We start from the raw sequence: 27,881 nt of genomic DNA on the forward strand, positions 1-27,881 counted from the left end.
ACTATCCTGCTTTCTCAGTTCACGTTAACAACTAGAATGTTTAATACCAGAGAATGGGTAAAAACTAAGAGAAGGATAGCTGGTGGAAACTTGTGTAGCCAAATAGTCATAGCTCAGTGTTGAGTCCCTCCTATGGAAATCATATTTCAAATTATGGTAGATAATAACTTCTACAGACTTATGGTAACAATTATTCTTTAGCAATTTAATCGACACATATGAAAGACCTGTACTGGATACTGAATTAGTCATTTGGAATGTACAATGAATAAACATATAGAAAATACTGGAGATATGGTTTAGCATGTAACAGATTGCACTATTTGGTTCCTAGCACTCATGTGAGGTGGCAAAGAACTGTTTGTAACTGTAGCTACAAGAGGATCTGATATCTCTTGTCTTCTGCAAGCATACACACCTGCCACATAGATGCACATACATGCTCATAATTAAAACTGAAATAAATCTTTGAAAATATATACAAATATCACAAGTACTTACCAGAATGCAGAATAGAAACGATGAAATACAATGAAAGAAAACCAAAATTGGGAGACCTCAGTATTAATCCCTGGGTCACTTCTCAAAAACTTGGTGCCCGTTGCCATTTAGTGTCCTTTACTGTGAGTAAGGAACACCATATTTTTCTTTGCTAAGACTTATTTCAAATGCTAAGTGTAATAGGGAAGGCCATCAGAAAAAAATTTAAACCCAGGTAACAAAAAAGAGAAGATACTATTTGTAACTCATTGGCGCTGTGATGTTGGCAGCTTTTATTTTCATTGTAATAGACAAAGTATCCTTCATCTTTCTTATTAATTTTCAAAAAGCAACTCTTACTCTGATGGCTTATTGAAATCATCTTTGAAAGAGCCCCTACCTTCACAAACAGTGCCCTTCCAGTTACTAATTAGGAAACATCTTTCTGTCTGCAGAGAACTCACAGCTCCTTAGAAGGCTAAGCTTTCCTAACATCCCTGCTCTGCATTCTACCCACTGCTCTGCACTACACACCTCAGATTTCCTTTACCTTAGGAAATATGCAAATGCACGCTTCCTTTTATTTTCCTAGAGTGTTATGGCATCTGCCAGGTAAGCAGACTGTTGTAGAGGCCAGAGACATCCTGAATTCAAAATGCATGTGGCCCAGAGGTACCAGGGTGCTGTCTCTCTGCTAGTTCATTGCTCTGGCTGTGCTGCTCCCAGCCCTCATTGCCCATCTCCTACCTTTAGTCTCTCTAATCCTCAATCTCCTGATTTCTTGACAGCAGCCTGATGGAATGGATCAGAGTTTTAATGGCAGCTTTGTGTACTATTGACCTTGGACAATCAATCTGACCTTGTATTACCAACTCTCATTCCTTGATGAGAAAAAATAACCTAAGTAGAGCTGGGTGGGTTTTTTGTTTGTTTGTTTGTTTGATTATTTGTTTGCTTTTTGTTTTTTTCTGGGAAGTTGAATTTTTTTCTGTTTTGGAGTATTTAGTGTTTTTGAAATACCAAGTATGTATGCTTTTATGGCAGAATTGAACCTATAGTTTTCTATGTATTGCACTAGTACCTGCTGGGTCATATATTCTTTCTACACACAAGTGCATAGCATTGGGTAGACTGGCATCTTTAGGAGATGTGGATTCCATTTGTAGACAGCTCTAATTCAGCATTTAATAACTATCTGAATTGCCAAACACCACATGTAGCATTTCCATCACTAAAAAGGGTCAAGGATGGGTGTAGCCAAGATCACTGTGTTCTTTACTGAATGATGAGTCTGTGGGGCTCAAGAGAGAGTGAGCACAACTGGCAGTGCATAGGAAAGGAATGTCCAAAGTTCCTTGTTTAAACCCTATGCCTGCGTATGCTTAGATATCTTGAAGTAATAGTAGTTCTTTAATAACAGTCTGCTCTTCTGGTAGACATGCCTAAATTCACAAAGTAGTGTCCCATGGCTTAGCACAGAACAGTGCCTTGAAACACTGGTGATGGGATGCCGGATGTGATTGACACCTCTCGGAAAAGTACAAGTTCACTCCTCTTCTTCTTCTTCTTTCTCTTTTTCTCAACTCAACTTTTCACATCACTCTTCTTCCACACAGGTTGCCAATTTGGCCTGTTCTATCTCCAACAATGAGGAAGGGGTGAAATTAGTCAGGATGGCAGCCACACAAATTGACAGCCTGTGTCCCCAGGTAAGTGCCCTTCAGTTGGCTTCCGAAGTCTCTGGTATCTTGAGAGACAGGACCCTCTATACACAGAACCCTTTCTTTACTACTTCCTCTCTCTCTCTCTCTCTCTCTCTCTCTCTCTCTCTCTCTCTCTCTCTCTCTCTCTCTCTCTCTCCAATCTCTGTGTACCTATCATCTATCAATATATCTGTCTATCTATCTATCTATCTATCTATCTATCTATCTATCTATCATCTCATGTGTGGTGTGTGTATGTACCTGCTGTATGCAGGTATGCACAAGGAGGTGATAGGTCCATTTCTACTATTCTCTGCATTATTATTATGATTTTTATCAAGTGTCTCTCACACAGCTCATATGTCAGCTCATGGATTTGGCTAAGCTAGCTGATTACTGTGACAGTTTCAGAGATCCATTTGCCTCTGTACCTTGTCAGGCTGGGTCATAGGTATGTGCTGCCACATACCTGTGTTCTAGGTATCCAAACTAAGGCCCTGTGGAAGTCACTTTACCCACTGTGCCATATCTGCACCCAGTTCCAGCTCCACTATTTTCTATCGGGAAAATCTTTAACTGTCAATCTTGAAGCATGTAAGGTTTTTCCTTTCTCAAAAAGAAATCCCAACCACTCAGCGTATTCAGGATTATAGTGGCAATTATCATCATTTCTACTTATATTGACTTGATTCTGTTTGTTTGGGGTTGTGGTTTAAATGTTCCACATCTATTTACCTTATCTCAATAAGTAAATTATAAGCTTGCACATGCAGAAAGCAAGGGATATATTTCTCACACATCGGTGCTAAGAAAATTAGACTTGTCCAGCAAACACTTTTTAAAACCTGAGGCTAATTACTATCTCTTCAAAAGAAGCAGCAAAAAGTACTGGTAGCTGATAGCATTTTTGTCTTCTGCGTTTTTTTGATTGTGCTGAAGAATAACAAGTCATGTATCTGAAGTAACTTTAAGGTCTGGGGTTCCAACATGTGCTTTGACTTGTTTTTCTCTCTCTTCTAAAGAGTGTGATCATTATGTCCTAATGTCTTCTACCCAACAGGTCATCAATGCTGCCCTCACTCTGGCTGCCCGGCCACAGAGCAAAGTTGCTCAGGACAACATGGATGTCTTCAAAGACCAGTGGGAAAAGCAGGTCCGAGTGCTAACTGAGGCTGTGGATGACATCACTTCAGTGGACGACTTCCTCTCTGTCTCAGGTAATCACCTATAGGCCCTTTACCAGAGAGCTGGAAGAAGGTAATAAGATAAGAAATATCTCAGCAATGATATGGGTCTGTGATTCAAGGCCTCTCTTTGGCCTTTGAGTTTTCAGTCAACCCAGAAAATGTGATTATAACACCCTCTTGAAAAAAAAATGTTATCTATAGGCACTGAGTCAGAGCATCAAAGGGAAAACTGTAACTTTCTGATGATGAGCTCAGAACCTGAACAGATTGCACAGAGGCTTAGAGGCCATTTTAGATTTTGTCTTTTTTGTCAAGAAGGATGGATTTTCAGTGCATCTAAATTATCCATGGACTTGGTGTGGTTAATTCACTTGACTTATGATTTAAAATAGATAAGCATTTATTCTGGTATGTCTATATGAAGAAGTTATAATTGCCTATATAACACAACCTGGAATTAATTGAGAAGAGAGTTTTAACAAGGAGATGACTACATTGGGTTCTCCTATGGGTATGTCTATGGGAAATTGTCTTAAATTAATTGATTTGAGATTGCCCAACCCAGTGTGGGCGGCACCATTCCCTATCTTGTGCTATACAATAGTGGAAAACTTGATCTGAGCACAAGCAGCAAGCAGAGTTTTTTAAAAATCCATTTTCTTCTGTTCTTGACTGTTGATTGTGACTAGTTTAATATATTCCTGCCTTGACTTCCTTACAGAGATGAACTGGAACTTGGAGCTATAATATGAAATAAGTTCCTTTGTTCCCAAGTTGTTTTTGTACGGGTATCTAATCTTAGCAACATAAATAAAACTAGAACAAAAAATTTTTTTCAAAGGAAAGTTTGTGATGAGACAGGAAGAATTATTAGTTGCATAACGAATCCAATAGGGTACACAGCTATGCATACATACCCATGAAAATGTATAAGGAATGGAGTAAAAGAACAGAGATGTACTTGCATCTTTATTTTCTGTGAATATATTACCAGGCAGGAAGGGGCTAAAAAATATCCAGTGATTATGAAGTCATTATGAGTGTCAATGTACTCCTTCAGCACCATTTCAAGACTGGGCTGCTTGCCAGATTGTGGGCCTTTTTGCAAAGAGCTTTTGGACCGAACATATTTAGCCCCCATTCACCTGGAAGGGTCTCCATGGGAAGGGGGTCATGGAAAACATCATCCTTGATTATGAGGTATTGAAACAACCAAATAATCATTTCAAACTCTAATTGAACAGGTGTTGGTTCTTCCCATAGGTGTGTGGAACTCATTCAGCAGTGCACACAGGATTTGCCACAACTTGACCTGCTCTGGGTGGGAGCAGACAGAGAGGGATATGACTGAGTTCTGAGAGGGTCAGCTCTCTCACTGCTGATGAGAGTCAGGCCAACAGGACCTGTGACTTCCACTGTGGGTATGAGTCTGGCAGAGAGTATTTTCCCTCCTTGCATACTTCCTGTTTCGTGAAGAAATCACAAATTCCCACCGCAGGCTATATTGAGAGCAGTGCAGTCAAATCTATAGATCTAACTGGAATCAAAAGGCCAACTATTCAATGACAGAGAACAAGATAAGGCAGATGAGAAAAATAAGCTAACCAATGTTCTGTGTCTAGTTTGGAGCTCTCCTGTTTTCTTTATCTCTTACCAGAATTCTATGAAGTAAGTAAACATATTTCCTAATGTTCCTCTGAGAAAAGCAAGTCATGGAGGGGTAGACAATTGGGAAAAGATGGCATTAAATTCCAGACTGCCTACCTTTGAAGAAAATGTACAGTGTTCTCAATAAATTAGGGGAAGAATGAAAATTTCTTTCTTTCTTTCTTTTTCTTTCTTTCTTTCTTTCTTTCTTTCTTTCTTTCTTTCTTTCTTTCTTTCTTTCTTTCTTGTGTATCTTCCCATTTTCGTTTCAGCCTGCCTTGTTTTTCATTCCTCAGATGCTTGGCTTTTGATGATAATTGACATTGGCTGTTGATTACATTAACCCCTTCTAGGGTTTGACTGATAAAATAACTCAACGTATTACCATGCCTAAAGTTTGTGTTTGCTGATGGCTGAGCCTTACCATTATAGATGTCTCTCCCAGTGTGTGTCTCATCTAAGGGGGTCATGTTGACAATGAGAAAGTTGTGTCATGGGAAGTGGCTATGCAGCCTGCCACCAGTGCTCTCACTTTCTATGTTCTAGTATTTTTTTCCCCAGAATGACTCTTAATAAGAGGCAGGAAGTTCCCCTCTCAGTCCCACCTCACATACCATAACGCCCTGGAAAACTTCTCGTGTGCTGCATACAGATCAGTCAAACATATTCATTCACTGCCTTTTTCAGGAAGGAATTTTTTTAGAACTCAAAAGTTCCTCCAACTTACCCTTTTCTTCAAATATATGTCCAAATTTTTCTAAGGGTGAGAGAAGCAGCAGGGGCAGGGGAGGGGGTGTCTTATCTCAGCCTTTGTGAATAGCACCTAGCTTTCCTTAATTTTCTTCCCCTGAGGCCTGCCTCTTTGCCACCTTTCTTCCTGCCATTCCTTTGTGCATCTCATTATTACTTTGAACAAGAAAAGGCTTTGGCTCCTGCTGATAACACTGTGCGGTCCAACCCTAGTGGTACAAATGCTGCCGCATGCCACGACAGGAAAATGAACAGGCACTGTCAGGGAGCCAGGTTGGCAGAGCGTGCTGGAACATGCCCGTGGAGTCAACAATCAGGCAGCAGGCACCTTTCTGCAGACAGGGCTTGAAAATACACAGGACTCACTCTGTTCATGCTGGTAAGCTGTGGACACAGCCAGAGAGTTGGGGAACTACTTCTCCTCTCCTCTCTGTGTTGGAGTCAAACATTTGCATTGGTAAATTACGGGGTTGGCCCGGGAGATATTTTGGAATTATATCAATGACATTTTGTGTATCAGTTTCTTCTTAAGGGAGTATTCTGGCAGGAAATTCTATATAGAAAGCAACAGATACACTTACATACACACTCACACTCCTACACACATTTATATACAAGCATTTAACATGAACACATAAGCACAGATACATATCATACATGCCTTTATGAACATACAAAATTTTACATATATATACATACATATGTACATATACACATGCATCCACCCATACATACATATACCTTCATTTTGAGTGACTGTTGTTTTTACATATTTATGATACATTAGCTAAGCTTACCTGAGTGTATATTTTGTTCAAATAAAACACCACAAGTTTGGAGATCAACAATGCTGGAAATTAACAGCACAGGAGCAAAACAAATGTTCCATTGTTGTCTAGGCTCATAAAAATGTGAAATGGCTGTATTAGAACATTCCCAAACTTTCTTACTGGGCAAACGCACCATTTTTAATAGTTCCCTAGAATGAGACCCTTGGCATTAACAGTGTGATTTGGCTCAGGTTTGGCTCAGGAAATTGTAGAGAGTCAAGATCTGTAAAAAGCTATTAATTCCATAATGTCCAGGAGTTTTATTTTGTTTGCTTTTCTTCTTCCTCCTCCTATTAAAAATAAAACCAATAACCAACCAAACAGAGCTCTAGGTTCTTGAATTCTTTTCTTTGAATATTCATTCTATAACTGGTTTTGAATAAGAAAGTCAGCTTTATGGTTTATAACCATTTTTTTGGTTGTCACTGATTTTCCTCTATTGACAAAGTTACATCTTTTCTAAAAGACTGAAGGTTGCAAAACTGCAAAGGCGTTTGCTGTACGACTTGTTGTAGACGCGTGCTTTCTGGTGTTTACAAGCCACGCTTGTCAATTTGTGCAGCAGCCATGGTGCAAGCCAGTTTTTCTTCGCTCAGCCACCTGCAGGTGACACAGGCCTTGTTAACTCTTACAAACCTGTTCTTTTCTATTCAGAACTGCATTTCCCAGCTTCCTTCAGGCCTGTTTTTATACAACATATTGTTTCTCTGAACATGTTGATCGAGCCACTCTTGTCTGATTCCCTGCTGTATGCATAGTCTTAGCAGAAATTCAACTCTGAATGACATATGGCTTCTGCCTTCAAAGAATTCATCACCATTCCTGTTTTTTATTGATTGATTGATTGATTATTTAATCAATTTACAGCCTGATCACAGCCGCTTCCTCCTCTCCTCTTGGTCCTGCCCTTATGAGCCCCCTTCCCCTCTTCATCTCTTCCCGTCTTCTTAGAGAAAGGGAGCCCCTGAACCCATGGATACCAACCCACCCAGGCAAATACAAAATCACCACGTGGCTAAGTGCATCATCTCCCACTGAGACCAGACAAGGCAGCTCAGCTAGGGAAAAGGGATTTTAAGGCAGGCAGCAGACTCAAAAGCAAGTCCTTCTCCCATTGTTAGGGGATGCACATGATTAACAAGCTGCACATCTCTTACATTTGTGTAGGAGGCCTACGTCCAACCCATGTATGTTCTTTGATTGGGCACCACCCTTCTTGATGTATGTGAGACCAGTGTGTTTCCAAGCACACTGGCCTCTGGTTTGAGGATGCATAGAGTAGAAGGGAAGAGTTGTCACCAGGGATCCAAGAATCCATGAACACACCAAGTATTGTATTTTGACCAGAAAGTACATGCCTACAAGGGCAGTTGCAGCTCCTTTTCAAACTCGTTGCTCTCACTTCGATTAGCAAAATACAAATGTACTTTAAGACAGCCTGAATCTCAGTGGCTCTTTTACATGTATGTCCTCAATTAGTACAAGCGATATTGATATTGTGAGATGAGTCTGGCTAATATTTAAGTAATGGGCATTTCTAATTAGCAGAAGGTTGAGAATTGCTGAGAAAACTGTCTTAATATTTTAAAAACATGAATCCAAGCTGGTGGCACACACCTTTAAATATAGTACACATTAGGAAGAACAGTTGTATCTCCGTGAGTTTGAGGCCAGCCTGGTCTACACAGTGAGTTCCAGGACAGCTGGAGTAACATAGAGACTATCTCAAAAAACGAACAAAAATGCATGGTGCCGCACACCTTTAATACCAGCACTCAGGAGGCAGAGGTAGGTGGATTGCTGTGAGTTCAAGGAAAGCCTGGTCTACAAAGCGACTCCACGACAGCCAAGGGTACATAGAGAAACGCTGTCTCAAAAAAAAACCAAACCAACCAACCAACCAACCAAACAAAAACAAAACAAATTTGAAAAGTAAGTTAGTTAGTACATGGAAAGTTAGGTACAATGAAGTATTAATTAATTAATTTTATAAACTACTTTATGAATTACCTGATTTGGTTGATTAAAAACGTTATTGTCATAGCATATTTTAAAAGTAAACTGCTTTCCTTCAAATGGGCAAACAGCATGCTTTTTCTTTTTCTTGGATTTAATTACATTAGATGTATGTTCTGAGGTTGGAAAATAATTGAGATTATTGTTTTTTAAGACCTTTAATAAGAATATAATTTATTGGTCATAAGTGGATTTTCTAGATTTTTGTAAAATTACTAGTAGCAGAGAGATTAACAACATAATTGCCAACCTTCATTGATCTGCAGCTTGTTGCAAAACAGTATCTTTTCCTATTGCACAGAAAAGCAACATCTAGCCTTTTCTCACACTGGTGTGTCATTCCAGAAGTATTTAAGTGTGCACACACATTTTGCACATGAAACTCCTTCTAATTGCTCCCTTTTAGGAACCAGGACAGCATGTGGTTATCTCAAGTAATCCATCTCTGAAGGAAAGGAGGCTTGTGGATGGCAGATTTCTATATTTAAAATACCCTACCAACTTTCATTTGAGTCATTTGACCTTTTCCTAAAGTGTCTGCTCATGTGAGTTCACAGGAAGGAATGAGGATCTCAGGATGGATGGTTACCACAAGTTCCTTAATAAAATCAAACCATCCTATATCTACACTTTTGCATCTTAGCTTGGCTGTTTCCCTCAGGAGGAAAATATCAGCATTTCAAAAGTTTGTTTTTGTAAGGTTTAGAAAGCTGACTACTAGCCAGCCTTTAAAGATACCTTTATCATTTTTCCATTCTAACTTATACTTGGAATTACAGAACAATGAAATGTAGAAACCAGAAACTGAGGGTAGGCGGATGGCTCAACAGGAAAAGGCACTTGCTGCACAAGTCTGGTGACCTGAGTTTAGTCCCCAGAATCTATAGAAAGGTAGGAGGAGAGAATGGAGTCCACAGAGTTGTCATCTGACCTCCACACATGCTGTGGCCCGATTCCCCTCCCAGACACAGAATCCTGTCTGAGCTGAAGTTGGGCAGGTCTTATGTGTGCTGCTGCCACAGGCTGTGTGTTCATGTGTGCTGAGTGCTTGGCTTATAGAAAGCAAGAAAAAAATCTCCACAGGAGCCTGTGATTTCCTGGATACTCTTTTCAATTCTTCTCCTCTAAGAACTTGGAAATCAGCAGTGGCCATGGAAATTTTGTAAATAGTTAATAATTCAACCCTCCTACTAGTCATTGAATTTGGTTGCTGTAATTTTAATCAGGCTTCAGGTTTCTTATTAACAGTAGCAAAGTGTTTCTCACATTATTGGAGGTTAGGAAATCCAAGATGAAGGTCCATTGTGAGAGCTGCCCCTTCATAAGCAACTGAACTCACTGTAGATAGGGGACAGGAGAGATCTCTGGCATATCTCTTAGAAGAGAACTAATCCCCTCACAGGGGCTCAGGCCTTCTGTCACCTTCTAAAGTCCTTATTTCTTAATGTTGAAACTCACACAATGTTATAACTTCATTCAAGCCTGGAAGTACAGTCTCATAAGCCAGCCACCTTCTTCTTCTTCTTCTTCTTCTTCTTCTTCTTCTTCTTCTTCTTCTTCTTCTTCTTCTTCTTCTTCTTCTTCTTCTTTTTCTTCTTCTTCTTCTTTTTCTTCTTCTTCTTCTTCTTCTTCTTCTTCTTCTTCTTCTTCTTCTTCTTCTTCTTCTTCTTCTTCTTCTTCTTCTTCTTCTTCTTTTCTGAGATAGGATTTCTCTGACGTCATTTTGTAGACTAGGATGGCCTAGAACTCACAGAGATCTACCTGCCTCTGCCTCCCCATGGGTTGGGATTATAGACATGCGCCACCATGCCAGGCTATAAACCAGGTTCTTAAGAGCTAAGCAAGAAGGTCCTGAGTTCAAGATCTGTCTCGGCCACAGTGTAACCTTCAGGAACTATTGTTTGTAAATTACCAGTATTATTAGTAGGCCCAGCTAGCAATCAACTAAGACACATATACTTGTTATATTTTAAAATAGCCTTAGTTAATCTGGGGAAGGGCAGACATTAATCCTCTAAACTATGTCCCATAGTGGGGTAGGTATGGGATTCCTGCCTCAATCCCATGTCATCTGTTTCTACCAATTTCTATCAAGCTACTTCCCATCCATAATCCCAAATACTTGGTAATGTTCTTCATCTAGGCTAAATTCCACATCCACGCCAGCCATGTGCTTCTCCTCCATCCAGCCCGTGATGACCTCCTACTCCTTGGGTCTTTCTCCTTCCTCTTTATGGTGGTCTTTATTCTTCCCAGAATTCCTCTCTCTCCTAGCCCCACCTATCTCCTTTTCCTTGCCCAGGCGAGGTGACTTTTTATTAAGCAAAAGGTGGGTCACAGAGATAGCAAGCAGTAATTAGCATCAAAATATATCAGACCATGCCCCAACGAGGAACAACTTAGTGAAAGTTCTACACAAAATGAAAACTAAAAATAAAAGGTAGCAAAGCCAAACACTGGAATTTACTATCTGTGTAAAAGATATCTTTTAGTGAATCTCAGATCCTGGGAGTCTTCACTGGGACCTGAACTTATATATCCTATGCCAATCTTATAATTACATTAAAAATGTATAAAGTCATGTAGCATAAAGAGTTACAGGCTAGGCTGCAGTACACAAGACCTTGTCTCCAGAAAAAATGCATAACAGCCAATCCATGGGATTCAGTTTCATATCTTTACCAAAACAAGCTTGTGGGCTGGTAAGCTGATCATCAAATAAAGACACTTGTGAATCAAAATAAAACAAACAAACAAACAAACAAATAAATAAAGTGCTTTGAGAGTACAAGTTAATAATAAGCATCTGAGGAGCAGGGTGTAATGTCCTAGGTTCAATCTTTAGCACCATAAATAAGTAAGTAAACAAATAAATAAATGAACCTTACCCAAACTATTTTACATATCTGCTTTCTACAACTTATATTTAAGTACTTATTTACTCAACTATCATCTGTCTCTCTCTCTCTCTCTCTCTCTCTCCCCCTCCCCCTCTCTCTGTGTGTGTGTGTGTGTGTCTGTGTGTATATGTGCGCATGTACGTGTGCATGTGTGAAGGGAAACTTGTGGGTGTGTGAGCACAACTTGCAGGAGTCAGTTCTCTCCTTCCACTAAATGAGTTTTAGGTATTGAACTAAGGTCATCAGGCCTGGTGGTAAGAAATGTCACCAGACTGAGACATGCCACTGATCCTTCTTAGTTTTAAATGTAAATTAGAACATAAGAATAATGAAATGCTAAAAGTTATGCTTGGAATTTCTGTGTGCAAAAAGTATAGCATGAGCATTCAATCACTGTGGTTACAGTTGTGTTTGTGCCTGTGTATAATTTTCAGCTTAAAATCATCTTCATTTCTCTTTAGAGCACTAAACTGTTGAGCATTTCCTTAAAAGTGTGCTTTTTAAAAATACTCAAAAGGAATAATTGCAGTCTGACATTGGACAGGGATGTGAAATAGGGCCCACTGGCTCCACTGTGAGAATGTGTGTGTTTTTCTTCGGCTATAGAGTCATCTCCATTCTGCTTCTTGTCTCCTACTGTGGTGCATGACAGGAGACTAGTGCTTATTTTAATGAGACGCCAAAGACTTTTAAGTCAAGGGAACTCCATGATATTTTCCCCTGAACCCACTTTCTCTGTGACAGTACCTTTCACATGATATGACTTTAAAAGATGGACCAACTGACTTGGCTTGCCCCATACTGTCCTTTAAATAGTTCCTAAATAAGATGATCAAGTATTCATTCACGCATCTAAAACGTCATCTCATTTTTAGGTAAAGATAATATTTCCATGTTAAGATTGACTTGTTATTGGTTGTCATGTGTGCACTATAAGTATGTATGTGGCTGCAAAGGCCAGAAGAGGATGTCGGATTTCCGGGATTGGAGCTACTGGTGGTTGTGAGCCACATAATGTGCATGCTGTGAACTGATCCTGGGTTCACTTCAAGACCAGCAAGCACTCTTAACTGTTGAGTCATCTCTCCTGCCCCTATCATGACAACTCTTAAAAAACCCTCCTCACCTCCTGACTTCAGGTGATAAATCTTAATCTGTAAAGCAAACCAAGGGATTTTTCATCAATAGGTCTCACACTGTGGTGTTTTCCACACCATTCCATGAACATGCCTTGGGAAATTCTTTGAAACTTACTTTCCAAATTTTTCACCCCAAAGCTACTATCATAGTTTGGTTTTCTATTGTTGAGATACAACACTGAACAAAACCATCTTCTGCAGATAAGGATTCATTTGACTAGTAAATCCTGGTTCTAGTCCATCTTTATTGGAAGTCAGGGCAGGAGTTCAAAGTAGGAACCTGGAGGCAGGAACCCAGTCAGGGTCCATGTAGAAAACTGCACGTTTGTTGGCTTTCCCTGTCTGCTTTATTATATAACCCAAGACCATCTGCCTAGGAGTTTCACTGCCCAAACTGGGCTGGATCTTCCCATATCATCTATAATTCAAGAAAATTCTACAAGATGTGCACACAGGTGATTCCAATGGAGGCCACTCTAACTCCTGAGACTATCCACTGGTGTTGACAAAACTAACAGAGCTTCTGAGTTAGACCCTACTGAAGTTTCACACACACATCTGTATGATAAACCCTCTGGCTAGTGCTCAAGTTTTACAACTACTATTGTCATAGTAAGTGTTGCCCTTTAAATACCATTTCATGTTGTTGGCTATACAGTTATATCAGCAAGGTAAGCATTCATGGGAACTATTGAAATAGTTTTTGGACTAGTCATTGTAAGTAGGAAAAGTTCATATAAATGTGTATGTGTCTTCTTCACAGAAAATCATATCTTGGAGGATGTGAATAAATGTGTGATTGCCCTTCAAGAGGGGGACGTGGATACACTGGATCGTACTGCTGGGGCCATTCGAGGCCGGGCAGCCCGTGTCATTCACATCATCAATGCAGAGATGGAGAACTATGAAGCCGGAGTATATACTGAGAAGGTTCTGGAAGCCACAAAATTACTTTCAGAAACAGGTAAGCATGGATGTTATGTGTTTCAAATGTCGCTGCTGTGATTGGTTTCTGTATCTGAACGCAGTAGCTAGATTGTCCTTGATTGCTCTAATTTGTATTTATCATGGGAGGTATAGAAAAGGTGAATAAAACAAACAATTTTATTACTTTCCATGTACAGGTGTTACTCTGTGATCATCACATGTGATATTGTTTGATTCTCACAAGGATTTTAGGAAAGAGACAAAGAAATTTTGATTTTTCCAAATTACAGGTGAGAGGGTAGAAGTTTGAACCTGCTAAGAGACAGGGACATGGTCTCAAAGCTGGAAAAAAAAGTTTGGAGGTTGGTTTAAGAGTGAAATTATAATGCACAGCTTTGTCAATTTGTGGAGAGAACTGAACCAGGAAGAAGAACTTGGGATAACCAAGGGGATTCATAGAGACTCTAGGAGAAGAACTTGGGATAACCAATGGGATTCATAGAGACTCTAGGAGGGTGGACGTGTGATAGTAGAATGAAATATTGTATTCATCAATGAGTTATAAAGGTCCAATACCTTATAAAATAGTTGAAACATATATACATTATGTATCAAAAGGACTTTACAACTGTACCAATATACAATAATCTAAACTAATTAAAACCTTAACCCTATATCAATATACAGTAATCCATATCAATATAAATTATTGGAGAATTACTATAGCTCTATAGTTGAAGAGAAGAATCAATAACTTCTCCTCTTATCCCTATTATTCCTATATGATATTCTTATATTCCCCTTTCTTCTTCTAATCTCCTTTCCCCTTATCTATGAAAGAAAGAAAGAGAAAAGAGAGAAATTCCTGAGTCCATACTCTTATATTAAGTTTCCTCCATGATGAAGACCAATCAATAACTTGTAACCAACCCCTTTTTAATGATAAGCATCTATCATCCAATAGAACAACAAAAACTTACCCATTTCATCTTACTGGAATGGGATGTATTTCTCGTAATTGTTTCCTGATGATTCGGGCCATGGTACTCCTTTTGGTGGGACCATGAAAATTGGGAAAATGGTAAAGAAATCTAGTTGTAACACCTGTCTGATCTCTAAATGCTGTGAAAACACAGGCTTATATGAAGTCTTGTTTGGAACAGTCTGAAAGGCTGGACCAATTGGGATGATCAGCTTTCTTTGAAGCTGTCCTGGATGCAAGCTTTGATGAAATAACCGCTGTAGCAGTCTGAAGCTTCATCAAGCAGGATGCTGGAATAAATGTTTCAGCCTCTTGGAGGATGAGTCTTCTTAGGTCTGCTCTGGTCCTTTCGTTTTGTAAACATATAAACTCTCACTAATAATATACAGTTCAGCAATTACATATGTATGGAATGTTCAATGTGCACAGGTCAGTTAAAGATTATTCTCTGGGGGGCTGGAGATATAGCTGAATGGTTTAACTCTTCCAGAGGTCCTGAGTTCAATTCCCAGCAACCATGTGGTGGCTTACAACCATCTATACCAGGATCTGATGCTCTTTTTTGGCATGCAGGTATACATACAGAGAGAACACTCATATACATTAAATAAGAAAATAAATACTAAAAAGGAATGTCATGCTCTGATCTTTGATTGAGCTGGTGAAAGACATCTAATTTTCTTTATGAGCTAGTTTTGACTGTATAACCAAACTGCAATATAAATCTCCTTCCATGCCATATGAAAAGCTGGCATTTTATAATAAGTCTTGAGGACACTCTGGCCAACAAGATTTATTGGCTATGCATAAATGTTTTAGCCTCAGCTAGTCTCAGAATTGTTCCCAAGTAGTGGGATTAGCAATACAATTCACCTGCTTTGTTGTTCTGTGTGTAGCCAAGATCTTCAGGAGGCCTTCTCTACTCAAATCTGATTTCTAATAGTTTGGGTTGTATACATAGCTTTTCTTCTCCTGTGGAAAGAAATGCAAAATATGCTCCCCAACACAACATATTTCATTTTTTCCATTCTGAGGTTATCACATATATATGTTGGTCTAATTCATCAGTCCCTTCTAAATTCCAGTGCTTTTTAACAGCTGTGCTACCTGACTCACTGACTTTTTAAAAATTCTTAAGTCAACAAAGCACCATTTAGTTTATCTCTGTGATATTCTTTATCCTCCTTCTGTTCCATGCTTACCTCTTTTAAATTCTTGTTAGGTCTCTATTGTTACTTGACCTGTGGGATTATAAATTGTATCTGTAACATTTTCTATGCCATAATGTAAAAAGCCCCTGTTATATTCGATTCAATACTCATGCTAAAACACCATCAATCCCAATCTGCAAAGGCACCTCTAAGACAGTAACCATCTCTAATAAATATACAATCTGTGAATCATCTTTTTCATAAATCAAGGCAGAAGGACAATGGAATTCTGAATGTGCATCAACAGTATTATGTGTCAACATGTGTATATATCATAATTTTCCAAACTCTGCAAGATTATACACATTGTTTATTGTATGATATTGCCGTGGGGTAGCATCAATATGTACAATATGGATTTGTAATTTAATATATTGCCTCTTTATGGTTTGTCACTCTAATTCTTCAAGCCTTTGTGGATTTTTCACACCCAGAACTACCTCTTTTGATGTTATTTTATGTTCCAGATTAGGTTCTTCTGAATGTTCTCTTTTTTGATTTAAAGATACTTTAAACTTCTGTTCTATGGTCCTTAATCTAGCATCTAAATTTAAGTCTGTTCTTTCTCCAAGTCTGCCTTATTCTGATCTCTCTCCTAAACAGGACATAGTCATGCAAAAAATGATGCTGATGAGCAAAACAAAGTTTTACAGAATCCAGATGCATGATTGCATTGTGTATTTCTCAGTTTTGATGACAAAAATATAGTCATAACCATAAAAACGTATTTATATTGTTACATAATATAATATATACATGTGCATATTATAATATATAATATATAATGATAATAATAATAATTTTAATTAATTTTTAAATCTCCAACTTTCTCCTTAAAGACTTCACTTTCCTGTTTTCAAGCCAAATATATCTTTATATGATTTTACTTTGTTTGTTTGTTAGTTAGTTTTTTTTTTTTTGAGATGGGGTTTCTCTGTGTAGCCTTGGCTGTCCTAGGCTCACTTTGTAGACCAGGATGGCCTCGAACTCACAGAGATCTACCTGCCTCTGCCTCCTGAATGTTGGGATTAAAGGCATGTGCCACCACGCCCAGCTTTGTTTTATTTTTTTAAAGACAGGGTTTCTCTGTGTAGCCTCACCTTTTCTGGACTTGCTTGGTAGATCAGGCTGGCCTTGAACTCAGAGATCAACCTGCCTCTATGTTCCCAAGTGATAGGATTACAAGCATATACCACCACACCCAGTTTACCTATGATTTTTTTAATCCAGATTTTTTCCCCTTTTATTGTTTTCCAAACTCAATACCTTATCATCCGAGACACTTTGGGCTTCTCAGTTTGCATCTTCCACTGCCAATAACCATGTCTCACCTATTCAGATAGTGCAGAGATCCTGGTTCTACCTTCTGTGGGCCCTGGCCAGGCCTTTCTAACCCAATGGGCTTCTGTGCAACTTTAGGCTCTCATTTGCATGGAGCTGAACCAGGCTGCTGTTTTCCCAGCTCACTTTTAACTGTGCTGCCCTTGAAAGAAATGGAAGCTCCTGTGCCCTCAGGCTCTGGTCTGAGAGCAACTGCAAGTCAGCCCCTGCACCAGGGCTTGGCCCTCTGCTATGATGTATATTAAAAGGGCCTTGCCTGGATTTCTGGTCCAGTTTTTATGTCCTGAACTCCTGGATTAATGCCTCAATCTCGTGTATAAGCCTGGAATTTTAGGTAAGATTGATTATGTGCCTACTGCTACAGGCGCCATTGTAGTAGGGTGCGTGTTTTTCCTCCTGGCCCCAAGCTCCTGGAATAATGACTCAGAATCACAATATACTTACAAATGCCTAGGCCATAAAGCTTGTCTCTTCTTAGACTAGCTCCAAACATGAAATGACCCATTTATACTAATTTACCCCTTTCCATGTGGCTGGTTACCTCTGTTCAGGTACCATATGTCTGTCCTCACATCTTCCAGGGCAACTCCCCTCTGCCTGGCTTTATCCTAGAATTCCTTCTGCCCCCTGGATGTCCCATTTCTGTTCTACCCTTTCCTATAGTCCATAGTTTTTCTAATTGACAGGTGATGCAATATATAAGATATTCTGTCTACATACTTAAAATGAAAAATACAATAAATCATAGTCATATGTATCAATACTTATTGGCTATGGGTTATCATTGCTTTCATTAAAAAAGACTTGCCGCTTGAATGTATTAGAGCAATACAAAGCAAGCTGGATATACAGTGTTTTTCATTTAATTTAAAGAAGCAGAAGGAGATATGATTCGGCAACTAATAGTATTTCATGCTCTTCCAGAGAAACCAAGTTTAGTCGCCAGCACTCAGGTTCATGTTGGATGGGACACAGTGGATATAACTATAGCTCCAGATGTTCTGAAACCTTCTTCTCGATCCGAGAAATGGACACTTGTGTACACACACACACACACACACACACACACACACACACACACACACAGAGAGAGAGAGAGAGAGAGAGAGAGAGAGAGAGAGAGAGAGAGAGAGAGAGAGAGAGAGAGAGAATACTGAAAGAAATTAGAACCAGACATTTATTCTGTAATTTAAAGATTTTTTAAACCTGTAGAAAGAAACTATTTATTTCATTGTGGTGTAGTTCCCTTCTGCTGGTTCCTCAGCTCAATCACTATGTAAGACTCAACTTATTTGTGACATATCTCACACGTAACCACAGCACTCCTTTGATGCTGACCCTACATAGAGTATCAAAGAAGAGCATGCAGACAGGACTCGACAGCTCATGACTGGTGAAAGCAGTTGAATGAAATGAAAGATGTGGACATGTTCCCAGAGTCCCATTTGTGACTTTGAGCCTGAAGAAAAATAATACAGCTGTTAGTCCAAATTCATATTATTTTTTCATAGTCTCTTTGGCTACTTTAATATCAGAAAAGGAATCTAGGTGTGGTGGCACAGGCATTTAATCACAGTACTTGGATAGCAGAGGCAAGTAGGTCTTGGAATATGAGAGTAGCCTGGTCTATAGAGCTACTTCCAGTATCTGCAAGGCTACATGGAAAAATCTCTGTCTCAATAAAACAAAACAAACAAACAAACAAACAAAAACAGAAGAAGAAGAACAACAGCAACAAAAGTGGTGCTTAGTAGGTCACAATTTACTTCAAAGCCAGGACAATTATATAGTTTTGGTGGAAATTTTAATATTAACCTCTCAAAGTCTAGAAATATAAATAAGTTTCTGGTTGATGTCTTGCTTGAAAAGCTAATCAATGGAACAGAGCCATCCTTTTGCAGGTTGTGTGTTCTGAGATACCTGGATTATTTGCTCATTGCCTAACCATCTAAAATTCTCATCCTGGCCTTTCCATGCACTCACTGAACATTCTAAAGACTTAGATACAGGACCTAATAGCTTTGTTACTTTTCCTGTTGCTGTTTTAAAAATACCACAAAAGATATCAAGTCTCTTCTTAGTAACCTGCTGTCCTTCCTCTGAGTGCCACCAGGTCTCCCCCTCCAGGGGACATGGTCAAAGGTGAGGCACCAGAGTATGTGAGAAAGTAATATCCCACTCTCCACTCTACTGTGGAGAATGTTCTGTCCATTGGCTAGATCTGGGTAGGGGTTTAAGGTTTACCGCCTGTATTGTCCTTGGCTGGTGCCTTAGTTTGAGTGGGACCCCTGTGCCCAAATCTGCCTATCATAATGTTCTACTTGTATGAACATATACAGGGGGAGGTAATCCCCCTCAGGAACAGTCATAGGGGAGGGGAATAAGGGGAAAATGAGAGGGAGGGAAGAATGGGAGGATACAAGGGATGGGATAACCATTGAAATGTAACAAGAATAAACTAATAAAGGAGAAAAAAATGGAAAAAAAATACCACAAAAGAAACTTAATGGAGAAAGTTTATTTTGGCTCACAGTGTGAGGAAACAGTCCATTGCAGTCAGTAGGTATCTCTTTTATTAGTTTGCTTAAGGTACATTTTACTTTATGGTAAGGTGATACTGAGGGGAAATAAGGTGAATAGAAGAAAGAAAGGTGACATCGACAGGAAAAAAGCAGGGAGAGTTCCCAGGTTGGGGAGATGCCTATCAATAGAGTGCCACTAACCATTTAGAGCTGCACTTTCATTCTTGACACCCATGTAAAAAAAGCAGGTACAGTAGAGCATGATTGGAATCCCAGCTCCACAGGAGTGGAGACAGGTGGATCACTTAGTGGCTGGCCTGAGTAGTCTAACTGGTGACCCTGGGACTTACTTGGAAGTCAGCATAGGCTAACATGTGAGATCCAGGTCCAGTTAGAGACTCCATTTCAACATTAAAAGATATAGTGATTAAGGAAGGCACCTGACATCAACTTCTGGCCCTCACACATATTGTACAAGCACACAAATACATGCATGTGAATTCACAGATACATACATGTACACAGACACACAGACACAGACAGACAGACACAGACTCAGACACACACACACACACACACACACACACACACACACACACACACACAGAGAGAGAGAGAGAGAGAGAGAGAGAGAGAGAGAGAGAGAGAGAGAGAAAGAATCTAAGTTGTCAAGTATATTTTTATGCTTTTCTTGTGTCTTGACACATCTATCAGTGCTGGTGGCTGGGATTCTATATTTTGTGTATTTTTGTTAGATTCATGGCCCTTAGGTAGAAGGTCTTATGTGACAGATACGTTTTGCCCTGAACAAATAAATATGTCTTTGGGATTGGTGGCAGAATTATCCGTGCACTGTAGAACAGGATTTCCGACAGTCACATTCTAGATGCTTGCAGCATCTCCTCCCCCCACCACCCCAAATTCTGATATCCGAAACTGTCTGTAGACATTGGCAGGTATCCTAGAGTGGAGCTTGATCGGAAAACAATATTAATTATAAAACATGGCTCCAAGGTGGAGAAGTATCCCCTAACAGGGACAAATATTAGCAGGGTAAAATTGAAATCGATCCCTGTAGGCCCAGGGAGTGTTGCAGCATGGGGTATGTGAGAAAGATTTTGTAAAAGGAAAGAGCTTTCAGAAGGCCTTGGCCAAACTAGACATGGCTGGAAGAAATGTTCACAAGTGTGGGGACCAGTCCACTTACACATAGGAATGTACACAGGGCACTCGGCCTTAGGGAGACTCCCACTGGGTTGCCTGACTGCCTTCTCAAAGTGGCTAGGAAATGGAGAGGTACCCTATGAGGGACAGAGCCATCTGCAGTTTATTTTTCACAAATTATTTCCCTTCACATCAGTGCCATTGTTTTCGCTTAAAAGTAATTCTCTATTGTTTGGGCACAGAGTTAAATTTAAGAAATTAATTTTGTGGATTACTAGTATGATAAAATTGTAGGGCCTCATTACTTTGAAAATTTACCTATTTCTGATTAAACTAATCTGGGTTGATGAAAACACAATAAAACAGATCTGCAGCAGGCCCATTAAATACTTACATGGCATATTTCCTGGGCCAGTCAATAAAATACAAATTAAAACAAATTGCCAAGAGCTTGGTCGTGAGTGTATGCTTGAACAGACTCATCTTCTGACTTCTCATTTCCAAAGGTAGGCTGCTGCAGGAGGCACAGGGGCCAGATGTGGCCACAGTCCTGGCATATTTAGTTATAGGTAGAGTAGCTCCTTCCACACTGATCAGCCTATATGAAAATGTCATGTTTGTAAAATTGGTAGCTGATGGGAACATCTAGGGAATGCATATATGACAGGATTAAGAGGGTTGATAGAGCATTGGTAGTTCGCCAGATGTTTCTTATTCAGAAAGAGGTATGAGAGACAGTAAGAAAGAGAGGGAGAGAATGGGAGAGAGAGAGAGAGAGAGAGAGAGAGAGAGAGAGAGAGAGAGAGAGAGAGAGAGAGACAGAGAGAGAGAGAGACAGAGAGAGAGAGAGAGACAGAGACAGAGACAGAGACAGAGAGACAGAGAGACAGAGAGACAGAGAGACAGAGACAGAGACAGAGACACAGAGAGAAACAGAGAGACAGAGAGATAGAGTGCGACAGAGACAGAGAGAGAGACCAAAGAAAGAGACAGAAAGACAGAGAGAGACAGAGCGACAGAAGAAAGAGACAGAAAGACAGAGAAGGCATCGATTGACTGATTGACTCAGAAAGAGATTATTATTATTTTTAATTTAAGGATCCAATCCAGGGCCTTGTACACAGAGACTAGTGCTGTATGTCTGATACATTTCTTTCTCTCCAATCCCCACGGACAATTAATGATCATGCTATCTTATTAATCACATTGGATTAGGAGATTAAATTCTATTATTGTGGGTAATATGTGTGATAAAGTAATGGTATAATACAATGCCATGCCTTATAACCTAAATTTTAAAAGTAGAAGGATGAGGAAGAAGAGGAGGAGGAGGAAAGGGCAAGAGAGGGGAATATGCTCAAAATGTATTTTTGTGAATGTATGTAAAAGCTATGATACCCAATATTATTATTAGTATATACTTAAAGATAGAAAAATGTAAGATTTTAAACATGATTTTATATGTTTTTTTAAGAAAATGTAAAAGGACCAGAAAATAGAACCCAAACTAGAAACTGTATTGAAGTATCCATTCCTTTGGACCAGTTAATGCAGTAGAGTAAAGTCAGGGTGGGCCTCATAAAAACTTAAGTAGTTAATCCCCCTGGGATGGAGTTGCTTGTGTCACCTAATATTTTATTATTTGGGCATGGTCAATGTTACAACACTTGGAATAAGTACAGTGTTGTCCATGCCTTCTGAGTGAGTTTAGACACCATGAATAATCCCTGATAAATCTTCTGTTTAAACCTTCTGTCCTTTTTTGGATGGGAGCCTTATTATTCTCTCAGCAAAACACATCCACACATCTCCCACTATTGTCCCTGTAATGTTCTGCATTTCCTCCTCCTCCTCCTCAACATCTGTGTATTAAGCATATTCTTCATTATCTAACTCTAGTCCCAGCTGGATATAACAAATAACTTCATCAGTGCCCTCACGTTCAATATGTGCTCGTCATGGTACAGGATCCACTTAGATGGTATTCATTTCAGAGAGGCAGTCCCTATGTATATCCCTTGCTTGTTATGGGATTATCACATAATTACTAGTATATATCCATATATCCATCTACCTATATATCATCTATCTATGTACCATCTATCTATCATATATATATATGTGTGTATATATATATATATATCTCCTATCATATGTCTCTCTATATGAATGTAAATATGCAAACAAATGTGCAATATATATGTATATATATATATATAATTATTAGGATGTTGAACATCTTTTGTGTAGAGGACAATATGTCTACCAGCATCTTTAGAATCACAGCTTCAAATTTCTAGATCTAGATTTTGTTTTTTTTCACTTCTATATATTAATGGGGAATAAGCTTATTCTTTTTAGATACATTTAATGGGATTATGTTTTATGATTGGATAGATATGGGTGACCTGCCTTCTCTTTGTAGTTGGATTTTACCAGAAGGAACACATAAGGAAGTGAATTTCAGAATAAGTTGGTGGGGCTAGCTTATTGGATAGGCAGAAATAGTAGATAAGACCATTAAACTATGTCAATTCTCCATAGGTGACCTTGAAATTAGGTTATGAAAGTAATGGATTTCAACAGAAGCTATTATGACCAAGATTGCTCAGCCTAGAGATCCTAATATATTTTAAATGTATTTTAATATAACATTGACTACTAATGTAAAGCATTTTATCCCCTCATGAAAGGTCAAAATTGTCATGATATGGAATAAATGTGTTACTTGTAGGTAGTGGTAGTATTTGTGATGGTAAGGAGTCAGAAATATAGAACTAAAAAGGGAGTTTAATCATTTGATAATCCTTAAAGTGGTACTGTGTGGTTTGTCTTTCTACCTTTGCCATATGAACAATATCTTCAATTTGTACACAGTGCCAAGATTTGACTGATAGGTGGTTTTCTTTTTGGCTTTTTCAAACATATTTTGTGCATATATGTACACAAAAATGCACACGCCACAGAACAGTGATGTAGGCCACAGGACTACTTGCAGGAATTGGTGCCCCCTTTCCACCATGTGCATCCTGGAGTGTAATCGTTTCTGTCAACCTCACATCAACCTAGACATGCCTGGGAAGATGTAATGTCAATTGGGGAATTCCTTCCATCAGTTTGGCTAGTGGGCATGTTTGGGGGTCATTTTCTTGATAATTGACTCATGTTAAAGAGTCCAGCCCATGGTACTATTCTTGGATAGATGGGCCTGAGGTACATAAAAAAGCTGAGCAAGCCAGGAGAAGCAAGCCAGTCAGAAGTATTCTTCAATAGTCTCAGTTTCAGCTCTTGCCTGCAGGTTCCTACCTTGAGCTCTTGCCTTGGCTTTCCTCAATGATGGCCTGTAGAATGGAAGCTAAAACAAAGCCCTTTGTCCTTAAATTACCTTTGGACATTGTGTTTATTACAATAACAGAAAATCAGAATAAACTGTGGGGACTGAACTCAGGTTGTCAGGCTTGGTGGCAATGGCCTGCTAAGCAACCTCACTGGTATATGGTTTTTAATCTAAAAATGCATATTTATTGCATTATCTTCAAAGTAAATACTGGAGTTAATTTTTATAAATAATTATATATATATATATATATATATATGTGTGTGTGTGTGTGTGTGTGTGTGTGTGTGTGTGTGTGTGGTGTCTGTTTAGGTGTGTGTCTGTATGTCTGAGTGTGTGTGTGTTCAGAAACTCAGAGAACCCAAGAAGAGGTATTTAGATCGTTTGGAACCAGAGTTACAGATAGTTGTGAGCTATCTTGTGGGTGCAGTGAACTGAATCTGGGTTCTTTGTAAGAGCAATAAATGCTGTTAACTGCTGTGACATCTCTCCTGACACTGAGCACAGGATTTCTAATGCAGAAAAAAAAAAACTTATATTGCCAACAGCTCCCAGAATTCTATTCTCCCTTCCAGGACAGAATGGTGAAGACAGGCCACTTTTGTCTGTAAAGAGGAAAGCTATACTATAGGAGGAAAACCACATAATGATGAACCCATGAACTTATATAGTAGTCTGTTTACAGAGACCAACTTCTCTTATTAGGCTGGGCAAAAATCTTTGACCTTCAATTTAAACAAATTCCTTTCATATGAGAAGCTTTTTAAGACCCCTTCTGGTAGAAGTCTCTAACTTAGCCCTCAGTTATCCTTTAGAGCACTGGTTAATGTGTATCTCCTGGGAAAATGGAGTCCTATATCTCTGTCCAGGTTATTTCACCATCCGGGTGAAAGCTGTCAAGTTACTCTTTGAACCAGGTTACAGATAATTTTTGCCTAGAATACCCTTCTGTGCAATAACATGCAAACATTTTTCTCTATACTGGTTTGGTCATTAACTGCTATGATTTATGTTCTGCTATGATTCATTTATATCCATATCCCTCAGCATAGGACTAGAACAACCACCAGAAAAGACAACTCAAGAAGGCAAAGTACAGTATAGCTTTATAACAAGGCCCTGGACATGGATGTGGAGATGGGGCAACGTGGATCAGGAAGACTCACTCAGTTGTACACTCCTGAGCTATGTATTCAATGCTGCCTGTGTATACTTTATTGGAACTCACAGACTAAAGAAAGTACAAAAGATCAGATTTCATCTCTAGACCTGCATGAACCACAGTATGGACTTAGGACCCTGTGGCTGAAGCCCATGCTGCTTTGTCACTTCAAGGGTATGCGGGACCAAGGTCTGGGGTGGTGGGCGTGAAGTAGAAGAGTGGCCAGAGAATGTTTTCAGGCACAATATTGGTAGCCAGGATGTATATATTTCAGAAATTGAGACAATGATATGACACATCTGCCATTCTACCTCAAGAGGAAAGACACTATGGCTGTAGCAGGGAGAGAAGGTGAAAAATCTTACTAAGAGTTGTTCATTGGGAGGCAATGTGTAGGGCATTGCTGGAGACTGTGATAAGTCATTTTGAATCAGAAAACTGGAAAGCTGGAAAGCTGGAATTGTACCTGGGGGCCTGAGATAGCTCATGTGCATAGGAGCCAAGGTAATGCTATTTGTTATGGTCGACTGACAGCTCCTCCTGGTTTGCCTTTCTGTTTCGCTTACCTTCTTAAGACACACATGTCTTCCTTGTCTCTGTTTTAACCCTCTAATCACATCACCCAATCCACTTCTGCTTAACCCTGTAGAATCAATCACTTATTTGGCTCTTTTATAGTGCCTGGCATTCAAACTCTTTATTCACTCATTTGTTTATTTTTGTATCAAAGCATATACTTGCTTTTCCTGTTTCCTCATCATCCGTTGCACATATTCCTGCCTGTGCATGTATTAGTTTTAATCAAATTTTAACCCCTTGTGATCTAAAACCATCTGTTCATTTCCTTTAGGTTTGATGGGAGTTGAATCTCAAAATTGATTATTGATTTAAATGAATAGCATAGTAATATGATGCTGGCTTTCAGAGAGTTTTATCTTTTCTTTTAAAATTATGCATTTAATGATCAAATTCAGAATCTTTAAAATCATGTGTAAGAAATTCTCAGCAAATGTTTCACTGCATCTTAATGCAATATAAGTATTTAAACCTCACAGATGCCAAATTAAACTGTGTTTATCAAGCTAGGTTTTGATGAACACTGTAAGCTAAATAAGGCTTCGCATTCAACTCTTTATTCATTCCTCAAGGTTCAGAATTAAATGTGCCATCCTTCCTCCTGGAGTTATAAACCATTTGTGATTATTTTTGAAATGCTTATTTTAAACTATACGAAAACCTTCCAAGCAAGCACTTTCTTTCCTTGGGGAAAGGAATTTGTGTCTAGACAAGAGCAGATGGATGCGCCCCGATTCTCTCAGGGTAGTCATCGTGAATAGAATTTAGAATTACTTTGTGTGTGTGTGTGGTTTCCTTCTTCTAGGCAGTCCTTTTTCATCTTTTATCAAACAATTCAGCTCATGGGTTATGTATGTCCTTCTGGAACTCGGAGTTGGTTTTGATGTTTGAAATGTACATTATAATTTTCTAAACATGAATGTATGAAAATGGCAACCTGGCAGCCTTTAGGAACTCCCACTGAGAGAACAGATGACTGACACTGATGAAAAAGCCCAAGGAAACTGGATGGAAGGAGGACTGGTTTGGCTGGTGATTGAGGATAACTGGAAAGGTAGAAAGAATCAATGAATATTCATGAGGGAATAGCAATAGACTCAACTGGACCACTTTTGCCCATAGTCCTGAAATATGATACTAGGTGGAGAGAGAGAGAGAGAGAGAGAGAGAGAGAGAGAGAGAGAGAGAGAGAGAGAGAGAGAGAGAGAGAGAGAGAGACTGGCTATAGTAACAGCTAGGCTACCATTAGTGTGAACAGAGGAAATCTATTATTATATATATATGTATGTATGTATGTATGTATGTATGTATGTATGTATGTATGATTTCAAGAGAATATACCACTGTGTAGCTTTGTCTGGCCTAGACTTCTTCTAAGTTATCTATGACTAGGCTGGCCTTGAACTCAGACATTCACCTGCCTCTTGTTGCTGGAGTGCTAGTATTAAAGTTTTGTGCCACACCTAGGAGTGAAGTATTCAATTTAGACAACATGCTTCCATTTTGTTTCCGCATTGCCTCTACCACTTGTTTAAAAAGCATTTGAAAATAATCAAAATTTGAATTCTATCACTTAAAATATAGCACGTAATTGAAGTAGTATAAGTTGGAGATAGGAGGGAAATAATTTCACAAGAGTCTCAGATAGAATGGGCAAAATTTCTTGGAAATGTTATTTTATTTGAGCTTAAAGACCTGTTTGAATCCTTCTTTTATGTTTTGGAAGCCACCACCATCTTTTTTCAAAAGTGAACAATGAGAGGTCCTTTCTCTCATGGATCTGTTGAGGACATAACAAAACACAATATTTAGAATTTTCCTTGGCAACCAAGATAAGAAGGAAAGCTCAGAGGGAAGGTTTTGATGATGTTTGGAGGTAGATTTATAGGAAACTCCTTATTGAAAATGAGTTTCCCCAGGATAACACTGGTTCAGGGGAAGAGCGTAAGTAACATCAGTGAGGCAGCTTAGTTTTCAAGATAAACTATGCCATCCCCCAATTTTCAG

The 27,881-nt window shown here is 39.1% G+C and overlaps 1 protein-coding gene across 2 annotated transcripts in view; it reads left to right on the forward strand.

Moving 5' to 3' along the window:
- CTNNA2 (catenin alpha 2) overlaps positions 1–27,881 on the forward strand; it is a 1,110,979-nt gene that overhangs the window by 999,680 nt on the left and 83,418 nt on the right. For both annotated transcript variants that reach the window (XM_084766203.1, XM_084766204.1), the window contains exons 10-12: positions 2,097–2,189; positions 3,244–3,400; positions 13,416–13,616. In XM_084766203.1, coding sequence (XP_084622329.1) covers positions 2,097–2,189; positions 3,244–3,400; positions 13,416–13,616 — 451 coding nt within the window. The remainder of the gene's footprint in view (positions 1–2,096; positions 2,190–3,243; positions 3,401–13,415; positions 13,617–27,881) is intronic.

This window comes from Acomys minous (assembly GCF_964271855.1).
Source record: "Acomys minous genome assembly, chromosome: 17".
Taxonomy (NCBI): Eukaryota; Metazoa; Chordata; class Mammalia; order Rodentia; family Muridae; genus Acomys; species Acomys minous.